This window comes from Sturnus vulgaris, chromosome 4, assembly GCF_052056855.1.
Source record: "Sturnus vulgaris isolate bStuVul1 chromosome 4, bStuVul1.hap1, whole genome shotgun sequence".
NCBI classification, from domain to species: Eukaryota; Metazoa; Chordata; class Aves; order Passeriformes; family Sturnidae; genus Sturnus; species Sturnus vulgaris.
The window spans coordinates 27080775-27100741 of NC_142246.1; the positions used below are offsets into that span (position 1 = coordinate 27080775).

The 19967-nt window shown below is 36.9% G+C and overlaps 1 protein-coding gene across 7 annotated transcripts in view; it reads right to left on the bottom strand.

Moving 5' to 3' along the window:
- Positions 1-1888: 1888 nt before the first annotated feature.
- Positions 1889-19967, bottom strand: part of CLOCK (clock circadian regulator) — a 61662-nt gene continuing 43583 nt past the window's right edge. For 5 of the 7 annotated variants that reach the window (XM_014873417.2, XM_088163379.1, XM_088163377.1 and 2 more), the window contains 13 exons: positions 17824-17942; positions 13993-14075; positions 13657-13763; positions 13067-13214; positions 12785-12860; positions 11754-11895; positions 11268-11368; positions 10307-10396; positions 8240-8398; positions 6930-7136; positions 5681-5889; positions 5116-5395; positions 2683-3530 (listed from right to left, as the gene is read on the bottom strand). In XM_014873417.2, coding sequence (XP_014728903.2) covers positions 3351-3530; positions 5116-5395; positions 5681-5889; positions 6930-7136; positions 8240-8398; positions 10307-10396; positions 11268-11368; positions 11754-11895; positions 12785-12860; positions 13067-13214; positions 13657-13763; positions 13993-14075; positions 17824-17942 — 1901 coding nt within the window. In that variant the 3' untranslated portion in view covers positions 2683-3350. Of the gene's footprint in view, positions 3531-5115; positions 5396-5680; positions 5890-6929; positions 7137-8239; positions 8399-10306; positions 10397-11267; positions 11369-11753; positions 11896-12784; positions 12861-13066; positions 13215-13656; positions 13764-13992; positions 14076-17823; positions 17943-19967 lie in introns of all 7 variants that reach the window. The other 2 variants (XM_088163380.1, XM_088163381.1) reach the window with 1 other exon arrangement.

Here is a 19967-nt window from a genome sequence, read left to right on the forward strand (position 1 = left end):
CAGACACTTTTCTTCAAAGCCTCACCCATTGCAGACAATGTCTGCCTCCTAACCACTGTGCAAATGCCGTCCTTTTCACTCCATTAGGTATCACCAGCCCATTTCTTCACAAATACGATCCTCCCCTTAACAGACTCCTTCCCTTCTGTCAGAGTCGTTCTGCAACATTTCTGCTCCAGAACCTGCAGCATCGTAGCAGTCACTGTCGTGCTATTTATCAGGATGTTGCAAGTAAGTCTGTAGTAAATGAGTTGGGCAAAAGTAAAAGGCTGATTAAGAAAGAGGCAAGAGCCTGGTCCTCTTCTCACTAAAACTCAAGGACAGTTCAGCAATTGATTCAGCAACAGAGGAAGCTGCAGACCTGTTAAATATACACTTTTTAGTCACTACTTGTGAACAAAGCATCTCCATACTTGCACACAATCCGGACCAAGTTCTACACATTTGCCTTTGTTAAAAGTTTCCCTGATTCAAGTCAGGAATTCTTCAAATGTGTGCTGTATTTTTCCAGTTCCTTAGAATTTCCCCATCTTCTATGCTTTCTCTACTAGCTGGTAGCTCTGTAATTGAATGACCTCTCTCTGAGGCTACAAAAAGCTTCTTGATCAAAGCCTACGTTTCTATATTCTCTTTCAGCAGCCACACTATCCCATCATCTAATTTCTCTCTCCTTGTTTAGCCTTTTTACTGACAGACCTATAGCAGCACACCAGAATATTTGGGGAGGGGAGAATGGGAAGAGAAGTTGAAATGAAGCTTCATATAAAAAGCTGCATCATTAATGTCTGGCTGGTATCTCTAATTTCTGTAACTCTCTGTAACTCTACAGTTTAATATACTTATTTTGCCACTATTCAGTAGTTCTAACAGCACTATTAAAGCTCTCCCAGTTTTCTTTATTAGTGCTATATTTTTATTGTAATTGGTTAAAGAAATTTTTTATCTAACCTATTTTCCATTAGGCAAAGAAGTGATAGCACAGACCTCTAGTCAATGCAGCTTCATATAGAAACAGGTGGAATGGAGTGGTAGGGATAGCAGAGCAAGGCAGGATTTCTTTACATAGAACTTTACAGAAACAGGTCTCTGACAATTAGCCCAGTCTGAAGAATGCCAGAAATCCCTTTAAAGAAGGGAAAGTGTTTCTTGCTATGTTTGGTATTGGCATCTGTTCCTTGCTCCAGGTTGCAATAGGCTTCTTGGAGCAGAGAGCAATCGGATTCTCTTTGGTACTGTGTTTCTCATACTCTCCTTCCTTGTTCACTGCTTGGCTTTTTGGTGCCAAACATTTGCTTTATGACTGGGAAATAACAAAGGTCTAATGCTGGGACACGTGCAGAGGCAAAGGCTTGCCCCAAAACGTAACCAACGGCATCAAAGGCTTGGCTAAACTGGTTTTATCTCCTGCGGGTTTGGTTCATCCAGTAATACAATCAAACTGTTCCATAGTACAAAATAGACCATCACCATTTGGTTACATTCATTCAACTCCTCCTTAGTATTCAAGATTAATCCAGCTTTCTTTCCCTAGCACTAGTTTTAACTGCTTTACTGGTTTTTTTTTTCTTGTTTTTGTTTTTAATTAATTTTCAAATCTACCAGCATTTATTAGTTTTCCTCTGAAGTTCTGGTTTCCACAAACTAGTACCATAAAAAACCTACCAACTTTTACTTAAATAGCACATATCTGTTGGAACTTTTTATTTTCTTTATAAAGTGAAGTTGCCTTCTGAAGTCTTAGTTCAGTGATAGCTCTTAAATCAATACCTGGTAGTGTTAAATGCAATCATGATCTCCCCCAAAACACACTTCGAATGCTTCCAAAAATTATTTTTAAAAAATCAGCTTATTATTCTTCCTTCTGCAAAAGGAATCCTGTCTTTTAAGGTTTGCTTTTTTTTTTTTTTTTTTTAAGAGTATTACCTTAAAGATCTGAGATTTCTGAGACTCTTGTATTTCTGGATACTGTCTGAGGGGGAGGACCATTCAAAAATATTCATGGTCTCAATTCAGACCACTGTTAAAATTAACACAATACAGAAATATCTATGAAGTAGATACACAAGTTTGGTTGACAATGTGCTAAGACTTCAAAATTGAAAATGGTTACAGATTCAAGACATTGTAATTCAAGATGTTCAACATTATCACCTGAATTAAAATCAAGGCACTATGGGTTTTGTTGTTGTTGTTAAAATGACCCTGAATTAGTTCTGACTAATTTTTGAAGGAGAATAAAAAGATTCCAACATGGTTTAACAAGTTACAATTCTCACCACAGAGAAAGTGGTTAAAAAGTGCCCAAAAGGTTATTAAATGTAAATATATTTTTGTGCAAATTACTCCTATAACTGAAACATTCTTGAAAATTACTGTCATTTTTTTTAAACCTTTTACATAAATATTTCCAACTATGAACTATATCAAAAGATAGCTTTGGGGAATAAAATTCCAAACCATCCGCAAGAAAGCAGTGCAAATTCCTATTTTTCAAATAAAATGATGAATTAATTATGAAATGATGAATGATATTTATGAATCTGAATGTCCTGAACCCTGATGCATGATCACCAGTTCAAACAGCTTCATCAATAATTTAACTTCAAGCAGTCAACTAACCAACACGCTATACCTCACCAAACAAACCCTGACATCACGGACAAAGCACAAACAAGAGACTTGTGCCCACATTAAGGGTGAAAATAATGATGCATCATGTTGTAAACAAAAGGGTAGAACAGAGGAAAACATTAGTCTGAGTATGGCGTGAGAATTTAGGGAAACATATTCAAACCTACAAATAACAGATTACATTTTCATGCATCATATAAAATATTTTGCTCTTTCTCCTTTTATGCAGACATATACACAATATTTTACAGCATCTGTACAACAGAGAACTGGATTTCACACAACATTTTCAAAATATTTACTGTCCTGTAATCATCTGAAAAAAAATTAGATGGTTTTTGGACTATATTTCTGGCATTTTTTCCTGCTAATTCAAAACAATTGCTCCATGTCCATTTTAATACTTTAAAAATGTACAAGATTGATAAAAATACCAATATTTTCACCATCACTCTCATTTCAGTCACATTTGGAGATTTCACCTGGACAAATTACAACATGGCAGCAAATCCTTTAAAACACAGAAACTGGGGCAACTCTCAAAGTTGGCCATGTCCCCATCATCATCTTGTGGCTTTTAACAAATTCCAGAAGTTAGAAGCAGATCTCAACACCATGGTGCTAGAAAACCTTCATACTGTTACCTCTGTAGCTTCAGTGCAAGTGTTTGTGGGGCAGCCCCTGCTGGCAGTTTGTTTCAAAAAGAGGCAGCGCCCACACTACTGTGGCTGAACTTTGGAAGGATCCGTCATCTTGTCCGTTCTGTGTCGTGACAGCTGCTGCTGCTGCTGAGACTGATGCTGCTGGTGGTGGGACTGAGCAAAAGTGCTTTGTTGTAGTGGGAAAGCAGCAGAGAGAATAAGCTGAGCTGACTGATTTCCATGAAGTAATCTGGATGTCTAGAACATGAAAACAGAAAAAAACATTTTTCCCACTGCACTGAGAAACATGGGCCTAGCTGCTTTTTAACTTTTCATAAGGGTTCAATCAAAATAAACTTCGGATTTGGCCAGTTAAGCTGAGCAAAGAATGTAAAGATTTGTTCATACTAACACATTTAAGCAGTGCATCTGACCAATTAATAAAGCAGCTGCAATTGGTCTTTTTAATTCCTGTGGCAATAGGTAGGAACACATGGCAGTTTCCTTTCATTTCAAACCACTAAAACATAGCAGGGCATAAGAAATCTATTTGAGTAAGCGTAGGTAGCTGTCATTGCAGTCAAATGAAAAAATAGTGCATGATTTGGCACAGATCACATTTATTCTCCACAGACAAAATGCACAGTCAAAGAAAATGGTGCATTTCAGACCCAAACATCCCTTTTGAAGGAGATTTATTACCATTGGAAAAGGCACATAGCTTTAATGGAATTTGTCTTAAAACAAAAAAAAATCACTGAAGAAAAACAATGAAGGATGGGTACAAATGCACTGACTTCTCAATGCTGAAATGTTCTGCAGCAGAAAGTAAAGTACATCAACTGCTCCACCTACAGAATCAGACTATAAGATGCCCCAGTAAACAGAAGCAGAAAAACCACTTTTGTCCTTTTTAAAGAGCATTTGCTTCACTTCAAATTCTAGCACTTTAATAGTTTATGTTAAAAATACTAGACTTTTGCCTAGAATTGAATTCTAGAGTAGGAATAGACCTTTTGAGATCTTCATATTTCACGTCTGCTTCACCAGAATTAAGTCAAAATTGTATAAACTTTTAAATTTAGAAACAGACATACAGACACTACCAAACTACTAAACAGCTTCTCTAATATTCTAGCCACTACTACATCTCCTTCACCAACTCCAGAAGCTGGGTGACCCATGGTGCCAGTAATTAATTGGAATTAACAAATGGCAACAGATTTCCCCATCAGTTCCTTTTATCTTCTGTTTCTTTTAGAGATTTCTATTTCTAAATTCCTTCTCAAAGGTTTTGTCTTCCTTCTCTTTTGACCCAATCTCTCTTCTATCTCCACTAGAACAAGGTTCTTTCCTACTCTCTGCTTACAAAGTTACTTGCTGATCAGCCTCCCCTATAGCCTAGACAGAATTTCATGCCTTGAAATGAATGCCTCCCATGTTACTGGGACATGTCTTGCTTTGGGCTGTATGCTGCTTTCCAGACCAACCATCATCTCTCATACCTTAGTGCATTAACATGTAAAGTTAATGAAAGAAAATGTAAACTGTTTTAAAAGAAAAATCTGTTTTTTCATCCCACAGTCAATTAAGAGCAGCAATTCAAAGGGAAAAAATGTAAGATAGGACAATGCATAGAGTAACACTGCAGGAAAGGCCACTTCTCCTTTAAGTAACAGGATTTTAGAGAACAGCTACAGAATAAACTTACCTCATGCACTGGGCTTATTCACAGGTTATTATTTTAAATGCATTGTTTTCAGGTAAAGCACCCGTGGATAATCTAGCAATGCTGAAAGTGCTAGGACTCAGAAAAAACTGTAGACAGCTCTACATTCATTACCTGTAGGAACTGCTGGGGGTGCTGGCCCAGCTGTGACTGAGCTGGTTGTTGCACTGTGGTGAGCTGCTGCTGATGGTCCTGCTGACTTTGCTGCTGCTGCTGCTGCTGCTGCTGTTGTTGTTGTGTTATTGACAAAGTCTGTGTCTGCTGCTGTTGGGCAGCAAAAGTGGGATAAGCTGTCACCACCTGTCCCATAAACATAGTACTTGGTACCATTACTGCTCCACATGCCACTGGGGCCGTGACAAGTTTTGTTACAAGCTGCTGACCTTGAGAAAATCTGTTAATAGAAAAAGACATTTGAAGTCCCTTCAGGAAAACAAATATATGAAGCATCACATACACTTGAGAAAGGCAGATTTCTCAAAGTCATATTTTGCTATTATAACATGGGTTTTGATAAGCCTGCAAACATGTTACTTTGTGCAGTTTAGTTTCAAGGGTTGTAGCCATACAGTTGAAACACAAACCACACCATCTTTTAAATGCGAATTTAGTTCCTTTTGGATATGCATAAGCATACCATTATAAAAAGTCATCTTAAATACAGGTCTTGAAGGTTTACCTGATTTGCCTGTCCTGTGTAAAAGTGGTTACTGCAGCAGCATTCTGGTTGTTGTTCTGTGGTAAGCTAGAGGGAACCTGCACCACATTTCCTGCAGTTGGCTGAGAAATCACCATAGTGTTGTACAAAGGTGCTGAGACTGCGTTCTGTGACTGACTGGCAAGAGAAGACTGTTGATTATGTCCACTTAGTACATTTTGTTGATTATGCTGAAAAGAAATTTTGAGATAGTAAGTTGAAAATAGCCAGATACTACAGCTGTTCTCCTCACTGTCACTACCCACACTTCAAAACTACCAGTGTTTCTTTTCTATTCAAACGAATTCTTAATTCAAAGTACACAGGTATTTCTACTGACTGAGGATTTATAGGTAGGACTGGACCTTGGACATCTGAGTCTCTTACATTAACTTCTTTTTCCATTCAGTTTATTTTTTTCCCTGAATTTTTCAGATACTTGCATATTGTTTGTTCAAAATTATCTTTTTACTCCTTTAGCATCTCTGTGCCCAACTTAAGACTAAAACGTGCACATGTCAAGAATTTCTTACTTTAAAGTTTGGAACTAGCCTACTGCTGAGATGGTAAAATGCATCACTAGTCTGCCTCTTTGCAAATCTCAAAAAGAAAGTACGGAATGTGGAAAAGGGTACAGAGAAGGATGACCACAGAGATCAGATGTATATAGTCTCCATACACAAAATGGTCAAACCCATAGAAATGTTGAGCATGAAGAACCAGCTTCTGTGGGGATACATGCTGTTGAGTGTTATTCCTCTGCTAAATTGTTAAGTTTAAGGTGTAAGTTAAGAGCTGTTTCTTTGTTACATTATAAGGTTTAATGTATAAGTTAAGCTTGAGTGCTGTTAAACTTTTAGGCCATATTCCTTTTTATGTTTGTCCTTGCTGTCCTTTTGTCACGTGCACCGAAACACAGACACTCCCCTAGATAGTTCTCAGTTCATTTCTGTTTTGATTGCCTTTTGATTTTGTTTGGTTTTGTTGTTGCTTATTTTTTTCTTGTTGTGCCTCCTGTTGTGTTCTGTAAGTAGTAGAGTGAATCTTGCCAACAAACTTTGTTGTGCTGCCACTTAATATTAAATCAGGCTTTTGCTGATACCCTTGCCAATGATTTCTTAAGCAATCTCAAACACTTGCTCATAACAGGGGAATGTCAGAGAAGCTGTTGTGTTTCAGCTGTGGTTTTGAGCAAATATTCTGTCCAGCAAAATCAGCAATAGAATTTTACCTGTGTTGCAGTACTCTGCAAAGGCTGCTGCTGTATCATGTGTGGAGTACTTATGTGGCCTGTATTCATCCCACTTTGAGTCTGATTAGTCTGAACAACTTGACCTTGCATGTTTACTGGCGTAAGCTGCTGAACACTTGAAGAATTTCCAGAAGGAAGCTGCACAGAACCAAAGTTGAGTCCAGAAGCTGACTGCTGCAAGAACATCTTAAAAAATTCCACAAGTTATAGGGTCAGTATTCAGAGACTCAACTCTAACTGGTAAGAATCAGAATTTTGATTTCTAGATTTCTAAACATTAACATTCAATAACTGTTCTTAAAGAAACATCACCATTTAGAGATTAATCAGTAATGCAGTCTATAACTATCTAAAGACAAAGCATATTTGAGATGACACTTCTATTTGCAGGACCTTCCACAGTAACACTAAATCAGACGAAGAAAATCTCTGAATTAGTAGATCTAGGCATAGCATCAAGAATGTAATCTTCCCTGACAATCAGGAAATCATAATGATAACACTGCATTTTCCAACGTAATAAACAGAACTCAGCACAAAATTACTAGGTTCTTTAGGAAAAGTTAGGCCCAAGCCTAAAACAAGGCAGAATTGTGCAGCACTGAATTATTTTCTCTAGTTTTCACATTTTTGAACAAGGTCCCTCCACATTGCATGGGAAGAAGAGCTGTGAATCTCTCCTTCTGAGACATGGGTAAGGCAGTCTACTGCTGGCGTGTTTACACTAGACATTACACAACACTGAAAATGGCACACGCCAGAAACTCCTACTCTTCCAACAGAATTTAAGCAACATACTCAATACTTCCAGGAAGTATTTTTCTACTCTTTAGTCAAAATCCAGAGAATCCAATAACTCCTTCAAGCTTATCATGCAAAGTACAGCCATTCAGCCCGATAGGACAGTTTAAGAAACAAAGAAACATGATTTAACATCCTCAGAGCTAAAAATGAAAAACAGATGCTCATCTTGCAGATTTTGGATTAAAATTCTAATGGCTGAAAGACTTGGCAAGAATTAACAACCACTCCATCCTTTTACATTTAATTAGGTTAAGTCGTAAATTAGGCTTGACCTGCTCAACACTGGGGCATTTCCAAATACATTCAGAAGCAAAACATCAGGTACCTCTGGAACAGCAGCTTCAGATACTAAGGATTTTAGACATATTAGGCCCAGATGGCAGCTGACAGGGAATATGGAGGATCATGTTCTGGAATTAGGTGCCCAAGACACTTTTCAGATGCCTAAATTCTCTACAGATGAAACCTATGATACACTAACTCACCTGGAGTCCTTGACCATGAACAATTTGAAGCTGCTCTTGAATCTTACGCAACTCTTCCTGCTGCCGATGAATATTTGCCTCTATCATGCGTGTTCTTTGCTCTAGCTGGTCCTTTAGATGTTGCATAGCTCCTAATTGAGCTGAAAACTGAAACACAGGCTGTAGTGCAATGAATAAATTAAAAGCTGAGCAAAAATGACATTTTATTTACAAGAGATAAGTACAGTCCTCCATAGAAGCAAAGAAATCAAGCACTGCTCTTTAAATTACTAATAAACCATAATCTGAGGACCAATTAACGAGTATGAAAACATCAGAGAATCAACATTTAATTGAGGCATGATGGTGAACTAAAAAAACCCACAGCACAAGAAATTGACTGGTGTCCAAATCACACACACATATATATGTGTGTGTAGCGTTAGTAATTTACACGGTACTGTAGATGCTAAAGCTCTCTCATATTAAAAATTAGAGTTGTACCAGTTTAGAAAAAAAGATTCACCCAGAGCTAAAACATACAAGTAACTTGGGAATGCCCTCAGTCACAAAAAGCTAAAGCCTGAGCCCTAAGAAAAACTATTTACCACTTCTGTTCTTCCTCAGACATTTGCTACAGGACCCAAGTCAGTATGACCTTTTGATACTTATATCCTGCTCTTATTACACAGAAGCATTTCACAGACCAAGAAGCCTTGTGTTATAAGCATATGACTGAAAGCTACCAGCAGAGTTGATGTATTTTTAAATTCATGCCCTAAAATATCTTAGCTTTAACGATTTTAGTATCTGTGTTGCTAATGCACAAGGCTGAAAACTATATCCACACAAATAACAGGGAAAAAAATAAAGGAAAAGTTTCAATTTACAGAACTTGCTCATTTCAAGAGTATAATTTGACACCAAAGGACTCAATTTCTAAAAGAGAAATTAACATTATATTCAGAATATAGAAGGAGAGTATTGTTTAAGATGGAAAAGACCTTTAAAATCATCAAGGATAACCACTAACCCAACACTGCCAAGTCCAACACTAAACCATGTCCCTAAATGCCACATCTACATGGCTTTTAAATACCCTCGGGGATGGTGACTCCACCAACCCCCCCGGTCAGCCTGTGTCCAAATGTTTCCTAATATACGATCTAAACTTTCCCTGGTGCAACTCAAGGCCATTTCCTCTCACTCTGTCCCTGTTACCAGAGAGAAGAGACTGACACTCCTCGCTACAACCTCCTTTCAGGGGGCTCCCCTGAGCCTTTTCTCCAGGCTAAACGACCCCAGCTCCCTCAACCACTCCTTGTCTGATTCATGTTCCTGACCCTTCACCAGTTCCATTGCCCTTCTCTGGACTTGCTCCAGCACCTCAACGTCTTTCTTGCAGTGTGGGGTTTAAAACTGAACACAGCACTCGAGACATGGCCTCACCAGTGCTGAATGCAGGGGGACAATCACTGCCCTGGTCCTGCTGGCCACACAATTGCTGATACAGGCCAGGATGCCTTCTTGGGACACCTGGGCACACACTGGCTCATGTTCAGCTGCTGCTGACCAGCACCCCAAGGTCCTTTTTTTGCTGGGCAGCTTTCCAGCCACTCTTCTTCCAGCCTAAAGTGCTGCAGGGGGTTGTTGTGACCCAAGTTCAGGACCTGACACTTGGCCTTGTCAAACCTCAGCCCATCAATCCAGCCTGTCCAGATCCCTCTGCAGAGCCTTCCTGCCTTCCAGCAGATCAACACTCTCACCCAACTGGGTGTCATCTGCAAACTCACTGATGGTGACGTCAATCCCTTTGTCATCAGTATCATCAATATATCATCAATAAATATATTAAACAGGACTGGCCCCAGTACTGAGCCCTGTGGAATCCCACTACTGACTGGTTGCCAGCTGGATGTAACTCCATTCACCACCACTCTCTGGGCCTAGCCATCCAAACTGTTTTTCATTCAGTGAACAGTGCATCCACCCAAGCCACAGGTAGCCCATTACTCCAAGAGAATGCTATTGTCTAGGAGAACAAGACTGTTTAAAAAATAATAAACAATAAATTGAGTTAATCCATACCTGAGTCATTCCAGACTGGAGCTGTAAAGTTGCAGGTTGAGATATTGCTGGCTGTGTTACTGGTTGTCCAAGAGACTGTGAGCTTAAAGACTACGATTAAAAAAAATCGTTCCATAATCATAAGAGAATGAACTTCATACTTGACATGAAATATTTCTTTAAAGTGTCAAATCCAAAACAGCATCGCATGAACATATGATGAAACTAGTAAATTGTTTAATGAAATATCTAATCTTAATTATTAGAGAATTAAGAAAACAAGAACAATTGATTATCTACAAAATATATACATGATTTTTCCATTGCTAAAAATATATATATATAGGTAGTAGGTATAAAACAGGAATTACCACTATAAATATTTTAGAAGTCTTAATTAAATTAAGGGAAAGACTTTTTCAACAAGTTTGGAAGTTGACACCTTTGATTTAGTCTTAAACTAAGGATTTTTAGAAATACATACTTTAATAAGCATTCTGTTTATGAAGTGAACGCATTAGTTCATCAGGAAGTACATGAAGCATGATAATTTCTCAAACTACCAAGATTTTAGAAATAGAAGTATTCACTAATATTCTTAGTCATAAATTTGTATGAGTTCTTTATAGGGACACATACAGCATTACATTGGCAATTTTAGGTATATATAGATATATGTGTTTATTAAAAATCCAGAATCACAGAAGGAAGTTCTGTGTGAGTGAAAGCAGACATTCATTCACATTCTTGCAGATCTTAATGACAAAGGCTAAACATATATGCTTAATTATTTTATTCCTTCAAAATCTAGTATACCAAAGTTGCATACTGATGATGCAATTCTAAGAGACATATTCCAAGAGAAACTCTTACTGTTTAAATTGTGTTTCTAGAAGAAATAAAACAAAGCTTATATGAATTTAATAATAGCTTTTAAAGGCGAACTCCACTGTTTAAGTACAACATTTTTCTCTGCAGTTACCTGACTGCTCAGAGATGATCTTCTTTGTGCAGTCTTTTCATGACCTGATAAGCCTTGCCTTGGAGGAGTGCTAGTGTCCACTGTCATTTTAGTTGGTGTTGCTGGCACGGTTGAGAGTTAAAACAGAAAGAAACACGTTAGTTGTTATCTCAATTCTGTAATGCAATAATCTAATTACAGGAAGCTTTTAATTAATAAAAAAACTGTTAAGACTTGGACTTTTTTTTTTCCCCCCGACTATCCACCAATCTGACTGTGATAGAGTGCAATCTGATGGATTGAAATAGGGTGTACTACTGTCTGATATTGTACTCCTAGAAGTAAGTCTTTTTCAGAGTAGTCTGCAGATCTCTGAACCATCAAAAAGGGTATTTTCACTTGCACAGTTCTCATAAAATTACTAACTGCCACTTACGCATTTAATTAAATTAAGTAGAGAAAGCCTTCGTTAGGAAGGCAATTCTATTTTCAACAGTTGGTGCTTACATGAATGATCCGATACTGCAGTATGTGAAGATTTTCTTGAACTCCTGGAGGAAGCAGAAGGTGTGGGACTGGTATCAAACCTTTCCAGTGCTTCTTTGAGACTCACTGTGTTTATGTGATTGTCAGACCCAGAGTCCTGACTCTGAAGAGACACACATAAACAACAATTATTTATCTAATCCAGCACACAATGTATATTTGTTAGAAAATATCTCAGACCTTCTTGTTTCTAATCAACCCCCTTACACAGGTGACCATGCAGAAGTAGTGGCCTGTTTGATGGCTGTAAGCTGTTTCCATTTGAGGCTTTTATCTGTGGAAACCAAAGCTATATAAGCCTAGAAACCAAAATGCATGCAGTCTTAGGCCACAGACTGACGAACTGAGCTGCCCTCCCTTTGTAGCCACTCAATTCACTCTGAACAACAGTGTAATGAGTGAACTGCTTATTCTTTTAAGAAAGGATGAGATTGTTCCACTAGGAGCACTGACAGATTAAACTTGTGAAACTGCCAAAGGAAAGCATTTCTGAACTGTCAAACTAAAACATGACAGGTAATCTCCACAAGCTGGTAAAGACTCATTGAGCCTCCAAGGACATTAATTCAAAATTAATTTTGTAAACTTTTAAGAAGTGGGACAGAGTCACACAATTAAACAGCTCCTACTTTCCTATTGTTAATTCCTTCTTGGTGTATTGACCTTGGTTTTTCAGATTATGGGTACCTCCAGTAAGGGAGAGACCATTTATTTAGGAATCTAACACTGCAGAAATCAGGTATTAATAAAACTTATGGGTGCTACCATGTTATAACTACATGCACATTAACTCCTGAAAAAGAAGGGTGTTGTAGGCAGAGTACAGTTAAACACTCTCTCTAGACTTCTTTTATCATTTTCAATAGTCACATTATTTAGAAATCAAATAATTACTTTATTTGGGGACAAAACCACTTTTTGCTGCTGTATATTTGCTTGCTTATTATTTTTAGTATGTGAAGATGTAATATAAAATTATATAAAATACTCACTTTATCTGCTGTTATCTCTGGAAGAGATTCCTCAATACCAAGTTCTCGTCGTCTTTCTGCTCTAACTTCTGCATAACTAGAAGAACAAACCAAGGATGACTACTATATCTCAGGATGATTTAAAAAATAAACCACAAAGACCAAACTCCTCAAACCCATCGTGCTTACAAACTATCCCAGGAAGTTTTCCAGTGATTCTTCACACTGCTATAATTTCTCTACCTCCAAAATATCATCAAGATAGCTCCCATACCAGTAGGACTACTTTAAAAAGTAACTTACCTTACAACAGTGTGCGTACAGACAATAAACTCTGGCCTGGAATTCCACTGGTGATACGTGATATAGTAATGAGTTTGCAGCCAAATCCACTGTTGTCCCTTTGTAAGGAATCTGTAGTAACATGACTTCCCTTTCCCATATTGCATTACTGTAAAGATGAAGAATAAAGTTTACTGTCTTGCCAGGTTGTAAATACTACAATTACATAAAAAGAACATTATTTCCCAGGTTCATATAGCCCAAATGCACGTCTAAATCCAGTATTAAGACGATGACCAAGAACAGATTTGAAAATTTTCCAATTTTTGCACTTATTAAACATTATAAAGCCTTTTAAATGCCATTGGAAGAACTGGAAAAGTATTAGTCATAGAGCTGTGCACTCCAGTTTACCACAATGAAACTCCAGAATTGTAAGACAAAGTTATCTGTTTTGTAGTTTTGTATCAAGAGAAAAAAAGATAAGGAACAACAGTATAATTATGCAAACGAATGAGAGTAGACACTTCACTCAAAATATCACAAAATTTCACCAAAACAGTTGTATAATTTCACAAATTTGCTAGTTTTAGTGATTTAGTTATACTCACAATGCTCATGACATTTTGCCAAATTATCTAGATCATCCACATGATAATAATCATAGCCTGATGTTCCCAAAACTTCAAATGGAAGATAACCTATTATCGGAGGTGCCCTAATTAATAATAAAAAAAAAGTCATTTTATTTTCACACATATGAAAGAATCTCAAACAAACCAGAACTAATTATATAAGCTTTCTTGTTTACAGTATGTGCTCCCAAAAAAATTAAAAAATTAAACCCAACACAAGCTATGAGTAGTTAATGTAGATTAGTGAACTCCAAATACTACAGTCACCACTGTGATTCAGCTGCTATTGCTACTACACAGAAAGAACTGCACCTGTGATCCAAGAATAGGAACTTCCATTCTAAGCTGTGTCTAGATGTGAATTCTTCATTGGGTTCTTCAACAGTACACATTTCCTAAAAAGGAAAAAAATAAAAATCTCTTCAAACTGCTCTATTCTAGTATCTAAGCTCTGTCAAAATTCAGACCTACCTAAAGTTAGTAGGCAATTCAACAATAGTTATGTTATTTTTAGACAGTTTCATTGGTTTTGCTTGCTTAGACACACACTACTGAGGTAGAATCAAATCTCAACTGTGTCAAGCTGATGCTCAGTTGATTTAAATGGACTAACCGTGTCACGAGATTGAACTCAAACTCAGTATCTACAGACACAGTAGCACAAGCAGAAATCCACAGTTCCTGCAGTTATGCTTTTAAATTGTAACACGCAAAAGAAGAGGCGAAACAGTCCCACCACACAGTCTGATTATAGTCTGTGTTTATAATGGTAAAACCCAACATTAGTAAGATGGTCACTTGTTTAAATCTGAGTTTAGGAATCCAATTCTTCCCCTTATGAACACAGAGTATTCTAAACCTTTTTGACTGCACAGACATGCACTGGATATAACACACTCTTCTTATGTTTAGAACGGAAAGTAAGAGAATGGCTGTATTTCCATTACAACAAGACCTTAAGGTATTCTGCACATAATTCTAAATGTATTCCACTCAAATGTGTTCAAAGCATGTCAGTCAACTTCTACTGTCCCCTTGGAGCAAGGTAAAGACATCCCACTGAGTATTGTGCCTCATGCAGAGACAGCCACAACACCACTCACCCCAAGCCTGCCAATTCTTTTGCAAACTCTTCCAGTACTGCCTTACAGGAAGGAAGATGGATGATGAAATACAAGCATATAAATACACCCCTCAGAGAATTACATTAAAATTAGAGATAAGTAAATCTTTCTTTTTTGAACACTTGCACACATTTGTCATTAGTAGGAGCTTGCAATGGTATTCCCAGTGCCAGGAATGCACTGGAATCTACTGATGATTAGGTACAAGAGTTTCCTAAAGACTGCAATGTAGAAGCTGCTGCTACACTGGCAGAACACTTGCAACAGATGTGGACAGATGAGCACACTGCTGCCCTGCAAACATCTGTAATTAAAGTAGTCCTGTAGAAAAATACTGTAGAAGACCAACAGAGGGAATGACCACCTTTCTTTTCATTCTTTCAGGTTATAATCCAAGGAGTTTAATTGGATACTTTACAGTTTTTAAAACAGATCTAAGTTTTCTTTCTATGAAAGGAAAAAGTGACCATACCTAGGCAATGTTTTTTGTTCACCTTCATCACTGCAAAAATCTAAAGACAATGACTTAGAAAATGATGGAATGATAGATGAATTAGATGGAAACAATGAATTAAATAACCCTGGGCACAAATTTATGACTCTTGATGTGAACTCCAGCCAGGAAGTCTTAAGCGTCAAACCCGAAACTACCCCTAGAACCCAAAGCTCATCCACTTTTCTAAAATTACAGCATTTAACAAAGCACCACTCAAGTAAGAGAAATGACAAAGCAAGAGTATATCCTTGAGATATACTTTTGATTTGTTGTTTCTTTTGATCTAATTATTTTGGCACAAGTCAAAAGTAAAAATCACTGAAGTGCAGGCAGTAAAATCACAGTAAAAACTTCATGGTTAGAGAGGAAATGGCAGTAGGTTAGTATCCAATTACTCAATGCATTTATACTAATGATTTGCAGATATTCCACTGTAAAGTACCCCTGGACAGAAGCCAGCTTGTTCAACAAGGCATCTTGTTGAAGTTGTCAACAAGGCATCTAGAAAAGAAAGGACTTTCATTTGCAACAAAAAGTATTCTGGTAGAATCCTTTCGGTTGGATTGATCCTGTCTTCTTGATAGGATGAAATCATCAACTAGCCAAAATGCAAGACAAATGTTTAAAAGAATGTGTACCAAATGTAATGTAATTACAGAATGTAAAACCAAATGCCTTCACTAGGGAGCAGTATTTGTGTCATGCTTTGTTGCAAAAGTGGTAGGGTCATATGCATAAAATAAAAACGTGAACTTTAAAGGTGCAAAAAGCATTGCATATCCTGAGAAATTACATTTGAGGACAAAAAAAAAAAAATCCAGAACCGTATACTAACTGAAAGAGTCTAAGTGACAGATGAGCAGGAAGATTCTACCTTAAATAAGGCAAGTACTAAAACACACATCTCCTTACTGGCTTCATCACACATGTGTTAGTGAAGTTACTGGGATGGTAAAATTCTTGACATACACTCATTTGCTGAAGTCTAGTCAATGATAATTGAGGGTATCACAATAATAATAGAGGGTATGTCAAGCATAAACATGTATTGCCAGATTAAGTCTTTAATGTAACTCTTCTTCAAAACACTTCCCAAATAAATAGCATCAGTCAAAAGTCTTGGGAGGATCTTAAAATTTTTGTAACATGGAAGCTTCTGTGGGCACTAAGGGCTCAGAAGTTCAGGTACAAGAGTGAGACCAGAGTTGGCCAAAGTATAATCTGTAAGGCTTTGGCCTGCAGGAGACTGAGACACTTGAAGATCATAAATGGATGTCTCTCAGCTTCCAGAAGTAAGAACCATAGAAGTTTTACTATGAACTGTCAGACTTTAAAAGACAAAAGCAATTGCAAATGTCAGGTTGGTCTTTTTTCCACAGTTATTTAATGAAGAAAAAATCCTACATATAACATCTCTACCAACTGTAGGCATAACAGGAAGAATAATTTTTAGACCTGCGTGGGAAGAAAAGTGTCAAATGAAAGCTTCAGAAAAAATAAACTTTCTCTAGCTTGGAGTCTAGAGACAAAATTCCTATTCAGCCTGAGAGAACTGAAGAAGGTTATATGATTTCTCCACAGACTCCCAACTATGCTTTTGAAGTGAAAAGTATATAAATCAAGTTCTTCAGATGCTACCATCAACAGTCTTCAGCTTAAGATATCAGTGCTTTAAAATTAAGAGGCAAAATGTTTGCATGTTCAGAGTTCTTGTACTACAGACAATAGCTTAACATCGGGCCACATGCATCTCATGGCATTATTTTACAGTTGAACTGCAAAAACAAATGTTAGACAACAGACTATCCTGAACCTTGATTCATGTATTTGGGTGAAATATATAATCGGAATCACAACCACAGACTACATTGTACTGTATCCTGAGTCTTTATTTTGACTGGTTTTAGAGAGAAACAGGATTATACTTTCTGAACTACAAGTATCATATATTCAATTCTAAACTTGGAAAGGCACTTTCACATTGTACATTAGCAAATAAGCAAAATATTAGGTTTAAACACTGAGTTACTGAATAACTGCATTGAAACAAAAGATTTCTGTTACCTCAAACCCAACTCTTCATTACTGACAAGTAATGTAAACTTTCATTAAGCCCTCTGAGATTTACTTCTGTGTCAGATGGCAGAAAGATGATCAGCAACAAAAAATTCACATCCAAGTTTCAAATAAAATCAATCATTTCTCCAGTGAAAGTGGAATTCCAATGTAATCTTTCATACTGTTTAAGTTCATCTTGCAAAATTATATTCCTATGGACTTCTTCAAAATTTATTTCTTGCATATTTCTCCTTTATATTACTATTTAAAATTAGTTTTCACCATAAGTGTTTGATACTTTGCATAAAACTTAGGCTATTTGAAGTAAGAAATGCTTTCAGTTTAATATCACAGAACTCCTTATGGTTTTCATTAATATTTTGAATGTTGTATGCATTTTCTCTTAAGTTTTCCCATTCAGAGTCCATTTAAGAATGATATAAAAGTGATTTCCTTTGTACATACCTTGATAAATTGAGGTGTAGCTAATCTAACTGTGGCTACAAAGCAAACTTTCTCTTCATATGAAGGCCGGTGTGATCTCTGAATAGTTCCTTCAAAACCATTGTGCGCTGAGTTGGGAACTGAGGGCAGACAGACGAGATGACAACACAGATCACAATATAAGTATGGAGGAAAATTGCAGAAATATCAGAAGACAAATGGCCCAATATTTATCTGTTGTTTGCTTGTAACTTCACAGGTATTAACAAAAATATTACATATCTACATATATATGCACAGTACCACAGTAGTAGGAATAGTTATATAGCAGTTATGGGAGTGCGACCATCAAATAACTTTCCTAAAGAGCTAAAACTACAGTTAATATGTAGTTATATATGCTGACAAAGCATTTCAAAGAAACTAGTAACAGTTCCAATTCTTGCTAACTGGTAAAAATTACTGGATTACATTTTATTCAAAAGTATCCTTAACTTTTATCTTTTGTATCAGGTTTTGCTAACTTTTTCTTTTGAGCTCTGAGGTAAGTATTTCTTTTCTAGACTTCCATCACATTTAAGCAACACATGCTGAAGACATACTAAGTAACAGAAGAATCAAAGGCACAATTATGGAAGTGAAAGAATCAGGATACTGAGCTGAGAACAAATTCCACTTATTGAATCACAGAGATGGAATCAAAAGGAGGCAAAGTATGGACTAGACCTCAAAACAGATTAACCTTATCTTTCATTTCCAGCAGTCACCAAATTTAGTTTATATTTATCAAGGTCTAGAGATGGTGATTTCAAAACACTTTGAGGCTTTTTGAAGCCTGACTGGTTTTAATTCAGCTCTAGATTGGAACTCCTACTGAAGTTTCTTCATGAAATTTCTTCTTACAGCTCCTTGCTCTTTCCAACAGAAAGAAAATCAGCAGTTTCTTTCATTTTTATCTTAGCTCTTGTCCTTTGTTCTTCTATCTTGCCTTGTTAGATTTATAAAATACTCGTGCTTTTGTTGCTCTACTCTGAAGTCTCCAACTTCTTTACTTCTGACAAATAAGTATCAAAAACTTGATGAGGACATGTAAGTGCTACTAAGAAGTGCAGCAGGATTATTTCACGTGATTTAGACTATGTTTTAGAGAGGCTGTTGCATTTTCCCAGCTTGGTGGCTGGTCAATGTGATTTGGTCTTCTTCAGTTTACATTCCACAGTAACTCTTTTTCCTAAAGGACTGCTATGTAGCTGGCTGTAACCATCCCTGTTCATATAGTTTAATATTCCTAAATGTAGTAACTTGCATATTTTTCTTAGTCCATTTTTCTGTGTTTTTAGCCCAAAATAACTTCTTTTCTAAATCTGGGAATGAATTCTTCTCTTGTTTTTAGTGGATTATTTCATAATTGCAAACTATGTTCTGTTGTTAATGAAAATTAACATTAAATTAATGAAAACACTGATCAAATCCAGAAGTTGCCAATTAAAATTGCACATTGATGGTCAACACTGATAAGCTTTCCAATCAGTTTCTGCAGCTACTCTCCAGCAATTTCAATTAACATGTGCTTCCCCTACACATTTGTGAGAACAGAATATGATAACATAAACATCTTTTAAAAGTCCATAATTTATTTGTGCTTTATCCTCTTATCCACACAGTGTGTCACTTTTTGGTAGAGGAAGCTGAACTGATTTGATGCTATCTCTTCCTGAAAAATCCACAATAGTTGCCATTCAATTCCCTGCTAGCCTCTTGAAGCTCATATATAGTTTAAGTATTTGTTCCAGAGTATTTCCAAATACTGAATTGCAGCCAGTAGGTCTGCTGTTTCCCAACTCCTCTTTCCAAGACTAGCACAATATTTGACCTTTTCAGGACTGTTTCTTGTCTTTCCTATATTACATCACTGTATTTGCATTAAGACTCAACCTCTTCCCATTTTGTGAGAGCAATACTGGTATCAGATAAAAAACCCCACAGATTTATTTACAACATACTGTTTTTTTTATAATATTTTTGGGTGAGCTTTCTAAGTGATCACACTGCAGAACCCACTTGGACAAATAAACAGGCTTCTCGAGTAAATAGTCAGCTCAGCCTGGCCAAACAGATTAGAGATGCAGCACGGAGGAAGAATATTAAACACAGCTAATAAAAAT